The sequence below is a fragment of the Brassica napus genome, unplaced genomic scaffold (assembly GCF_020379485.1).
Source record: "Brassica napus cultivar Da-Ae unplaced genomic scaffold, Da-Ae ScsIHWf_2155;HRSCAF=2808, whole genome shotgun sequence".
Classification (NCBI taxonomy): domain Eukaryota; kingdom Viridiplantae; phylum Streptophyta; class Magnoliopsida; order Brassicales; family Brassicaceae; genus Brassica; species Brassica napus.
The window spans coordinates 387-12500 of NW_026015563.1; the positions used below are offsets into that span (position 1 = coordinate 387).

The 12114-nt window shown below is 34.2% G+C and overlaps 1 protein-coding gene and 2 non-coding genes across 3 annotated transcripts; 1 reads left to right on the plus strand and 2 right to left on the minus strand.

Annotated features, from left to right (window-relative positions):
- Nucleotides 1-1569: 1569 nt before the first annotated feature.
- LOC125600219 (DNA-directed RNA polymerase subunit beta'-like) lies at nt 1570-5590 on the minus strand. Its single transcript, XM_048773066.1, has one exon. It carries the CDS (start codon nt 5588-5590, stop codon nt 3932-3934), a length of 1659 nt encoding a protein of 552 aa, XP_048629023.1. The 3' UTR covers nt 1570-3931.
- A 3191-nt stretch (nt 5591-8781) lies between these two features.
- Nucleotides 8782-8852, plus strand: TRNAC-GCA. The gene has a single exon. It is a non-coding gene; the product is annotated as a tRNA-Cys (tRNA).
- Nucleotides 8853-11203: 2351 nt separating this feature from the next.
- On the minus strand, nt 11204-11277 carry TRNAD-GUC. The gene has a single exon. It is a non-coding gene; the product is annotated as a tRNA-Asp (tRNA).
- Nucleotides 11278-12114: the final 837 nt, after the last annotated feature.

The following is a 12114-nucleotide window of genomic DNA, read 5'->3' on the forward strand; positions in this document are numbered from 1 at the left end:
GTGCGTTCTGCTCGTAACAATCCAATCAATTCTCCAGGTAAAAAAACATTAGACATTCCCTCTTCTGAAACCAAACTTTTGATGTTTTTGACGTACAATAATTGTCGATATGCCTATTATGAATCTGCACCCCCTGGGATCGATAAAACCTTTTGAATCTTATTAACCAAAGAATAGACGACTTTGCACTATAGTTAGCTCAGCACCAATCAAGAATCCCAAGGAATTCCAAGAATTTATTCTTGTTATACACCTGTTCCAACCCTTAATCCGCTTTTCTAAGTTCAGTGATATTGAATCAATCGAGCGGACTTCTAACACCTGTTCTACTTTTGGAAGACCTTGGGTTATATCACCGGATCTCGATTTTTCATATATAAATGTAACTAATGTATCCCCTTCGTAAAGAATTTCTCTATAATGCCCGTGAACTTTTGCTCCCGGAGTAGCCAAATAGGGCTTAGCGGATCTTATTACTACAGAATCCCTTTGAACAATTAAAACTTGACCCGATTTTAGGTATGGTTCTTTTTTGGCTATACATAGATTTCACAAAAAAATTGTCCAAGACTTATTATTGTGGACGTTTCCTCACAATAATAATGTTATAATTTTGATGAAGAAAATACCAATTCAATTTGAATGGATTCAAACAAGGTTACTGTATGGATCTAGATTAAAAATTCTTCCGTTTTCATCTATTAAATAAGAGTGAATTATTTGAAAAATATATTTGAAGTTATCAAGTTGCAAATATTTAATTACAGAGATCTGATTATAAGTTAGTAAAGGCAAAAATGAATAAAATTCGAAATTTGAATGGCTGTTCCTAAGGGGCCCGACGAATTTTGAATTGTAATTAGAGGTTTTTTTTTTATTGATTGGTTTATAACATTGTGATATTTTACATGATTAAATGGACCGATTCTAAAACAATTAGAGGATGATAAAATTAACAAAGATTGGGATTCCTTATTTCTGAACATACGAATAGTTCCATGATTTTGTCTAAGCGATTGTTGAAGAATGCCAGCCTTGGGAGAAAGCGAATAAAACGGATTCACGGAATCTGCAGAGATCAATCCCGAATCCGGCGGATTATTTCTTTTTCTTATATACGAAATATGGGATTTCACTAAGCCAATTCTTATGAAATCTCGAATCAAACCCTTTGTACTTACTTCAACAACGAAAGCGCGGACCTCCTCGAGGGAAGAATTTTTGTTGTCTTGGTCCCAATTCAAGACTAAACAAGTGCGAACCAATTGAATACTTGTGTCAGAAATTCCTCGAGTTGGTTTACCATTTCCATAAAGGATATAGTTGAAAACTCGAAGTTGAATATTATCCTTTTCCCGAAAGAGATCTTGTGGGAAGAGTGTTGCTAAATTTATACTGTCCATTATCTCATAGGTAGCTACGGGCCGCACCAAAACAAAAAACTTTTTCTTGGTTGGTGTGATCCGTTGGGCATAAATCCAATTTTTTAAATTTTTTGATTCTTTAGAGTTTGTTTTTCCCCTTCCTGGCGGTATCAAGATGCCACTATGTCGGGATATCTTATCTGTCTTGTCCGGAAAATGGATATCCCCCGAAAATATTTTGAGTTCAATCCTTTTTTTTTTTCTCTCCACTCGGATCAACCCGCCGACTTGGCTTCTTATATTTAAAGTGATTCGTGTATCGACTCCAATGATACTATAGTTCTGTACCATTATGGCGGAGGATTCGGGTAAAATATGCACTTCCTCAGGAATGAAAAAAAAGCGATCTACTTTCATTTCGTATTTTGTCTTAAATTTTTGGACTCCTCGATACTCAATCATATCCTCTTTTTGGACGATTGAGTCCGCCTTTAGAGTTCCATATTTAAGAATTCCGGAACTCTTTCTTCTGTATCTAGGATCATCAAAAAAAGCAAAAATACTGTTTCTACGGAAAATACCATTTATGGGTATTTCAATCGAGATACCTGAATGTGGTATGAACTCTTTCGCTTGCTCTTGAATCGATTGGAATGGAATGAGAAATCTATTTCTTCGCCTTTTTGCTAATAAATCCGAATTCTCATGAAAAATAGCAGAATATATGAAATTATAATGACTAGTACCTACGATTCCATTCAATTCTGAATAATTGGGAATCCCAGATTTTTTTTTATCAGAAAAATCTGAACTGAAAAATTTTTTGCTCACTTGATCATTATTCACTGAGAGGCTAGAAATAGATTTTCTTTCGACGGAAAGAAAGGGTATGTTCATTTGATCTTGATCTTTGTGGATCGAAAAAAGAATTAGACTAGATCCACAAGAACCTCCTGATAATATCCATAAATGACTTGTTTTTGGTAAAAGATGGACATTACTATATGTAAATTCGGGTGCATGGGATACATCAGTACTCCAATGCATTTCGCCCTCGGAGTCAGAATAAATATATTTTCTAACCCTCTCTTTAAAATGAAAAGTGGATGTTCCCTCGCGAATCTCAGCAATCACTTGTTCTGATTCCACATATTGATCATTTTGAACTAAAAGAAAACTTTTTGGTGGAATAGTCACGCTATGTATAATATCTTCGCTCTCAATAATTACAGACAAGTCTATATAACATAGAAAGGCAGGATGCCCGTGACGTGTACGTGTAGGATGAACCAAATCCTCATTAAATTTGATTTTTCCATTATAAGGGGCTCGTACATGTTCGGCAGTACCTCCTGTAAATACTCCACCGGTATGAAAAGTTCTTAATGTTAGTTGAGTCCCCGGTTCGCCAATAGATTGACCCGCAATAATACCTACAGCTTCCCCCAATTCAACTAGGTCACCATGAGTGGGACTCCGGCCATAACATAATCGACAGATCCAAGATGTACTCCGACAAGTAAAGGGAGTTCGAATAGATATTGATTGTGTTCCAAAGGTTATGAATCGATTGACAAGTCCAATCCCAAGATCTTGATTTCGAAAGGCGACACATCGGGAACCTATATATATATCGTCTGCTAAGACACGACCAATTAATGTTTGGATAAAAATTCTTTCTGACATCATCCGACTTTTATTTCGAGGACTCACAGAAATCCCTCGGATAGTGCCACAATCCGTTCGACGTACAACAATATGTTGAACTACTTCAACAAGTCGACGCGTAAGATATCCAGCATCTGATGTGCGGACCGCAGTATCTACAACTCCTTTACGGGCTCCATAGCAAGAAATAATATATTCTGTTAAAGACAGTCCTTCGCGTAAATTGCTTTGAATAGGTAAATCAATCATTTGTCCTTGGGGATCCGACATTAATCCTCTCATACCTACTAATTGATGTACTTGAGATGCATTTCCTCTAGCTCCCGAAAAAGACATCATATGGACTGGATTGAAAGGGTCCGTCATCCTAAAATTAGGATTCATTTCCTGTCGCAAATATTCACTTGTAGCATACCATATCTCAATAGATTGGCGTAATTTTTCTACCGCATGTACATTCCCATAATGATGGTGTTTTTCCAAAATCAAACTTTGTTGTTCAGCATCTTGGACAAGCCAGCCCTTAGAAGGTATCGTTAAAAGATCATCAATTCCTAATGAAATGGATGTAGCAGTTGCTTGCTGGAAACCCAGAGTCTTTACTTGATCTAGGATGTGTGATGTATATGCCATCCCGAAGTGATCTATTAATCGGCTAATAAGTCGTTTAATAGCAGTTCCATCTATCACTTTATTGTGAAATACCAGATTGGCCCGTTCCGCCATAAGTACCTCCATATTCTGCTGAATGGGATTCGACAATGAGTTTGAGTCAATGATTGCAAAACTTCCTTTTCTCGATCTTGATTTTTTAGGTCAGGAACTATGTCCGAGTTGACTCGGAGAGGTCCGAATTCACACGGGTGTCCTATAATTCTTTTTTTATGAATACCATATTATTAGGTATCATATGAACAAGCTTGAGAAAAACCTTGTATAGCTTCCTCGATTTCTCGATAAAAAGAAATATGACCAACTGTGGTTCGAATATATATACAAAAAGTTTGTTTTTTTACACTTCTTACTATCAGATAGTGTGCATAAATCTCATGATAGTTACCAAAAGATTCATAGTGAACTTCGATAGGAACTTCTTTTGAAGCAATAACGCGTTGATCTAATTGCCACCGAAGCCACAAAGGACTATCTAAATTGATTCTTTTCTGCCGATAAGCTCCAATTGCATCATAGGAATTGCAAAAAAAGGGTTCTTTCATATACTTATAGTTTGTTTCGTAAATTCTTTCATTTTGATAGTTTTTTCGATTACATGGATTATATCTGTTTGCACAAATACCTCGACGAGTGCCGCTCGTTAATACATAGAGTCCAATCAGCATATCTTGAGTCGGTACAGAAATGGGATCTCCAATAGCTGGAGATAAGAGATTCATATGAGAAAACATAAGTAAACGAGCCTCTGCTTGAGCTTCTAAAGATAAAGGCACATGAACAGCCATTTGATCCCCATCAAAGTCTGCATTGAACCCCTTACAAACTAATGGATGTAAACAAATAGTGCGTCCTTCCACTAAAATGGGTTGGAATGACTGTATGCCTAATCTATGTAGAGTAGGTGCTCTATTCAGTAATACGGGATGCCCCTGCATAACTTCTTGAAGGATTTCCCAGACAATCGGCTTTTTTTCACGAATTTGACTCTTAGCAACTCCTATGTTCGAAGCCAGATGTTGTCTAATTAGACCACGAATTACAAATGTCTGGAAGAGCTCTATTGCTATTTCGCGAGGCAATCCACAGCGATGTAATGAAAGTGAGGGTCCAACGACAATCACCGAACGCCCCGAATAATCGACCCGTTTGCCAAGCAGAGTCTCGCGAAATCTTCCCTCTTTTCCTTCAATTACATCTGAAAATGACTTGTAAACCTTATTATGACCATCCCTCATGGGTTGTCCACGGATTCCATTATCAAGAAGTGTATCCACGGCTTCTTGTACCAATTTTTCCTGACACATTACTAATTCCCCTGGTGTAGATCTACTTGTTGTTAATAGATCAGTAAGAGTATTGTTCCGATAGATAACTCTTCTATAGAGTTCATTAATATCTGAACTCATCAGTTTACCCCCTTCTATCTGAATGATGGGTCTCAACTCGGGAGGCAGAACCGGTAAGAGACATAAAATCATCCATTCCGGTTCTATATTTGTTCGAATAAAATGCTTAGCTAATTCCATACGTCTAACTAAAAAATCTTTTCTTCTTACAATTTTTCGATCTTCCCATTCATTCCCCGTGGGACCTTCTTCTCCTAATTGTTTCCATTCTACCAACGAATTTTCTATAATAATTCGCAAATCTAAATCGGCTAATTGTTCTCGGATAGCACCCGCCCCAGTAGAAATTTCTCGATTTCTAAATATATCGAAACCTTGAGTAGTAAAAAAAAGTGGGATGCTGTATTTCCAGGATTGAATTTCATATTCAAATGAACCTCGTAATCGTAAGAAAGTAGGTTTTTTCGTTATGGGCCTAGCAAAAGAAAAATTGGGATAGGGTCCACTATATGATCTCCCCCCCTCAAAACCGGACATGAAAGTTTCCTCTCATCCGGCTCAAGTAGTTATATCAAATAAAGATAAAGAAAGGGGTCGCACTTTCCAATTGTATTTTATAAAATCAAGTGAAAACCCAAAAAGAATCTACGCCTTACTCAAGTTCTCAGTGCAAACCAACCACCATTTCATTGATTCAATTAATTCTTCTTTGATTTCTATTTAGATTCTTTAGTGAATTCAAAATTACGACAGAAAAAAATGTCAAATTCTTGAGTAGTCTACTTCCCTTCGAATGCCGGAATACTTTTTACCTTAAGTGAAAGGAATGCCTTAGAATTCATACGGGATTTATTTGTCTATGTATTGTTCCATTCGATCTTTTAGGTCCTGCGTTACCTCGATGGTTATGCCACAATATTCTTAAAGCTTATATGCGATGTATAGACTTCTCCAACCATGACATATTTGTTTACTTCAATATAAAAAACCAAATTTCTTTTCGTTTAGAAAGATAAGGGAATGCTTAATTCGACAAAAAAAAGGTCTTCTTTTCACGAGGTACGACTATCAATTTGAAGTACTTTTTTTTTACTGAATCGACCATAGACCAATCGCCCTTGTTATTTGGGAGTATTGAATACACCCACAAGTCTGAGCTTCATGTTACTCTTTTCAAGAGACATGTCAGATCGAGGGCATCCCAAATTGATTGAAGGGGATGAGAGTTTATCATTCTTAAAATAAAAATTTCGATCAAATCACACATCGCAGTATACTAGACCTTCTAATTCTTTAAGAGGTTTATCTAAAAGATTCGCAATATAACTAGGAAGACGTTTCAAATACCATACATGAGTTACAGGACATGTCAGTTTTATGTATCCCATTTGATATCTTCGTATCCGAGAATCAACAAATTCAACTCCACATTGTTCACAAAATTGCGAGTCTTCTTTTTCATCTCCGATCACTCGATAATTTCCACAAGCGCAAATTCCACTCTTTATAGGCCCAAAAATCCTTTCACAAAATAATCCATCTTTTTCCGGTTTATTGGTTTTGTAATGAAAAGTATAGGGTTTTGTCACCTCTCCAACTATCTCTCCATTAGGTATTTTTTTAGTGGCCCAAGCACTTATTTGCTGAGGAGAAACTAATCCAATTCGGAGTTGTTGATGTTTATACCGATCGATCATATAAGAAATTTTGTGATTCATTCCGATTAAACTTCCTTCCTATTAATCTGGAAATTCTTCTCAGATACAAGGAAATGATTCAGTTCCAGAGCCAAAGATCGTAGTTCTCGAACAAGTAATCGAAAAGATTCTGGAGCATCTTCTGGTTTAGGTATTGTTCCTCCAATGATAGTGGTACCAAGTACTTCTTGGCGAGCTCTAATATGATCAGATTTATAAGTAAGCATCTCTTGTAGGATCCCCACCTACACAAGAAAATTGTTGATAAAACTCCAAAATAGCATTTTCTTTTGACCCAATTTTTTTTTTCTCCTTATCGGTTAAGAAAGATAAGAAAATTTCAGGGTAGCAAACATTCTCTAGAATTTCTCTTAGATTCGAACCCATAGCTGATGATAGAACTAGAATAGATATTTTCTGTTTCCTACTCACACGAGCCCATATTCTTGCTTTTTTATCAATCTCTAATTCTAGCCTGCCCCCCCAATCTGATATTATGGTGCCGGTATAGACCGAAATCCCGTTATGATCCAATTCTGACTGGTAATAGATACCAGGACTTTGTAATATTTGATTGATCACAACTCGGTATATTCCGTTTACTATAGAAGTTCCAAGGGAATTCATTAAAGGAATGTTTCCAATAAAAATTCTTTGTTCTTGCATATTCCTATTGGTTTTCCAAATTAATCCCGCGGATACATATAATTCAGAAGAATATGTAAGTAATTCATAGACAGCATCTCGTTCTTTTATCAGAGGTTCTACCAATTGATATGTTTCCACAAATAATTGAAATTCAATTTCGTGATCTATATCTTCAATTTTTGGAAATTGCGAAAGTTCTTCTATTAAACCCTGATCAATAAACCGATAAAACCCTTCAAATTGTATCTGATTAAATCCGGGTATTGTAGATGTTCCCTCTTTTCCATCCCCGAGCATCTTTTTTGAATTTATCATTTATCCGTTTATTTTAAAAATCCCATATCTCATTCTTCACCGAATCATATAGATAGAATTCGATCTAGCAATAATGGAATTTCTATTCTGTTTACTGAATCACATGAAATTTTATCCAACTCCAAGATATATGGAATGTATGAAATCCGTATGAACGGAGACTAGATTCAATTGGAATTTTTTTTATAAGAAAGAGATCCGAATGGAACAGAATTTAGAAATACCGCTGGAACTTATGGAGTTTTGTAACGACTAGAAAAAAAGTAATTTCATTTTCACCTATGATATTACATATTCCAATTCGATCGCATACCATAAAAAACGGTATTCATGATAGGATCTGTTCGAGCAGATAAACATATAAGAAATAGAAAACTTTTTTTTAAACACTTTACTTTTTCATGTATTTGTATTTCATTGTTCAAAAAAATAGTTGCAGAAAAAAGATGGATTTTTACCTATTTTGAATAGAATATTTAGAATATCATTGAATTGAAGTAGGTAAGAAAACGTATGTTTTTTTATTTATTAATTTTAATTATTATTAAAATAAAAAAGAATGCACAGGTATATATATATGTCTCTTTTTCTTCTTTTATTGTGGTACAGTTCTATTTGGAACAGCACATGCTGTGCTCTACCAAAAATTAAAAATTTTTTTCAATGTATTCAATGAAAAATTTCAATACAAAAATTTATTGAGAATTACTCCTCAAAAGCATCCCTAGAGAGATAAAATACCCCATTATAGAGCTATACAAGGTAACGTATGTTCTGATTCTGGGGTTTACATATACTCATTATTAGTGTTATAATTCAAATGGAAGAAGATTTCTTTTTAATTGAAAAAACTCAAAATAGATTAGGTATAAATCTATTTCTAATGATTTTCTTATCTTATTAGAAATAAAAAATGTAAATTTGAATTCAAAAAAGGTCATGAATTTACAGTCAATAGTTAATGGTTCTGATTTGTACTAGATTCTATATTTTGTGACTGAAAATCTATATTTTTTTCGGAGTTGAAAAAAAAACAAGAGAAAATTTGAATCTAGTACAAATCATTTTGGCGGCATGGCCGAGTGGTAAGGCGGGGGACTGCAAATCCTTTTTCCCCAGTTCAAATCCGGGTGCCGCCTCAACAGGAGACTTGAAATCTCCTGTTATAAAACTATAACAAACGTAGGAAAAGACTCTTGATACTTTCTTTTCGTGATTCTAAGCCCCTGGCTCTCGAGGTTCTATTCTCTAACCTAAAGTTTTACCTATCAGATTAGAGGAAAACTAAAACGAGTGGAGGGAAATCCATTAGATTGGATAGGCAGAGAGGGAATTAAATTAATAGTTTTGGAAAGGATCTAAGATACTTTGGATATAGACTCATGAAAGTGTCGGAATGCTCAGACATTCAATCAATATTAGATTAGATGAAGAATTGCCTTTCGTTTTACTTCAAATAAAAATAAAAAACGATAAAAGAAAGAAAAAAGATTATTCTTTCTACATATGAGTCAGATTTTTTGGATACTTCGAAAAGTATCTGTTTACTTGTGTTTACATCTTGTCGATTCTACTAGAAATTCTATAATTAAGAATAACTCAGTATAAGATAAGTGGATTTTTTGGAGTAGTTCATCAATGGTGACCAAATATCTCTCCCTTTTTTTGACTCTGCACCAGTGATTTCACTATTATTAGTGAACAATAATGGAAAAGTTTCTTCATATTCATAGGGGACAGAATTCACATGGATATAGTAAGTCTCGCATGGGCTGGTTTAATGGTAGTTTTTACATTTTCCCTCTCTCTCGTAGTGTGGGGAAGAAGTGGACTCTAGAAGTACTCCTAATTGCGATAATAATCAAACTCTATCAACCTGTATCAATTGTTTTAGTTTTCTAGACCGGCCGGCAATTTTTTTTAAGATCTTTTTTTAGAAATTGGATTTATGTTTTGTTTTATTGACTCATTTTATTTTTTGATATCAGAGTTTATACCGTTAACCATTCATGGGATAACCCCCTTTCGAAATCTCAAGAGGTTTCCATCGAATTCGGATTATCCGTATTAAATGGATCAAACAAACAAATGAAATTGAGAAAGTATGTACATAGATTTCATATTCTATATTAATTTATATTTACATTTATAAAGAAAAAGAGAGATATGGGTGGATTCCTTTATATTAAGATATTTCACTTGTATCTTTATACATTACAATAACCATAATGGCTAGTATGGTAGAAAGAGATCTCTTTCTACCATACTAGCGGGCCCCTTAGGATACTACTGAATCTAATGCATTCCTTTCATTTAAGACGAGAAATTGACATCCTTTTTTGTCATTGATAGTCAAATTGTATTCAAATTAATTATTTTGACTAACCGTTTTTACGTAAATTATAAGCAAAAAAGCAGTAGGAACGAGAATGAAGAGTGCAGTAGCAATAAATGCAAGAATATTGACTTCCATAATTAAATCGTTTATTATTTATTTTTTTTTCTTTGGAATATCTCGGGATTTAATCCCATAGAGATGAGAAATCTTTCGCTTGTAAACTCACTCAGATGAATTAGATTTCGATGATATCGAATGAAAGAAATATCATGAATAACAATATCGGAGCTATAAAATCGATTCATCGTCAAGAATTTAATAGTATAACATAGGAAGATCTTTTATCCACACCGAATACATAATGAGATTCCTGATCCAATAAAAAACTATTTATTTATGATTCTTTTTCACCGCTTTCTTTTCTACAACCTAGTACTTTCCTTGTACAATCATCTGATGAAATATCATAAAAAACCTTTTATACTTCGATTGTTTATAAAAAGAGTTTCTAAAGAACCTTAAATAAACAATAGAAATCAAATAGAGAAAACAAGTACGAAATTTCAATTTGAAATTTTCAAAATTTTGTTTTTGTAAGGGTCTATGATCTTTTTGTAAAACAAAGGAAATGTGATAAAGACGAGTCCCGAAAAAAAAAAACGAAAATATTCCAAAAAATTAACTATATTAAATTTTCTTACGAGTTTTTCTTCGACATCGACTCTAATCTTTAAAAAGAGCATATTCATTAGGGAAGACTAATTTGATCTTTTTTTTTGAAACATCCTCTTTACTTGGTTGGATTCGAACTATTTTCACTTCCTTGACTTCATAGAAACAAAAGTATATATAGGTACTCTTGGCAAACGTATTATACGCTATCCTATTTTATTTTCCTACACGAGTTAATGGGAGATTAATTGACAAAAAGAGGAAACCCCATACAGTATCTCGTTCTTGAAGTGGTGAATGCTCTCAATAATTATAATTATACTAATTTACATATGTCTTTAAATTGGTGCAAAAGAAATACCCCTTTCTTTTGCTTGATGAAAAAAGAAAAATAAAACAAAAAGATAACCGAAACCATTTTGATCCCCTTGCCCAGAAACAAAAAGGGGAGTTTATGTCTTTTTTTTTAATTGAATCCGCCGGGACTGACGGGGCTCGAACCCGCAGCTTCCGCCTTGACAGGGCGGTGCTCTGACCAATTGAACTACAATCCCATGGAAATAAAGCGGGTAGCTTACATATTCCTTCTTATGATTTCATCATAATCATTTCAATTTTAGATTCAAATTAGTGTTTTGTAACAAAGAAAATCACAAGTAATATATTGATATCTATATGGATATCACTAAAGTGATATCAAGGCCGATTACTAGTAATCCTTGCATTATTCTAAAATCGATTGATAATCTATTTTTTATTGTAATTTTTTATGGAAACAAAAAGTAACGAGCCACAAGAAATAAAGAAAAAAGTAAAGTCGAAATATACCCAGATATTTGACTTTTTTCTTACCCTTCTCTGTCAATTATGCAAAACAAAAAAGGTTATGTAGACAGCGAATTATTGGGCCGAGCTGGATTTGAACCAGCGTAGACATATTGCCAACGAATTTACAGTCCGTCCCCATTAACCGCTCGGGCATCGACCCAGGAAGAATCTATTCGAACTTTATGGATAATCCATGATCAACTTCCTTTCGTAGTACCCTACCCCCAGGGGAAGTCGAATCCCCGCTGCCTCCTTGAAAGAGAGATGTCCTGAACCACTAGACGATGGGGGCATACTTGCTCAACCGCCATCATACTATGATCATAGTATGATCAGTTTTTTAAAATTGTCAATATAATCAAATGGTATGACTAGCTTATAAGATTTTTTATTTTTTTCTATAGCATTCTATATCATTTTTTTATTTTACATTTATATTCATATTCTAATCACAATTCTATAAAAAAAATCGATATATTTTCTTTTTATATTTGAAGTGGAAATATGAAAAAAAAAAAAAAATCGAAAAAAAGTCTAGTATAAAATCTTTTAAAGAAGTGATT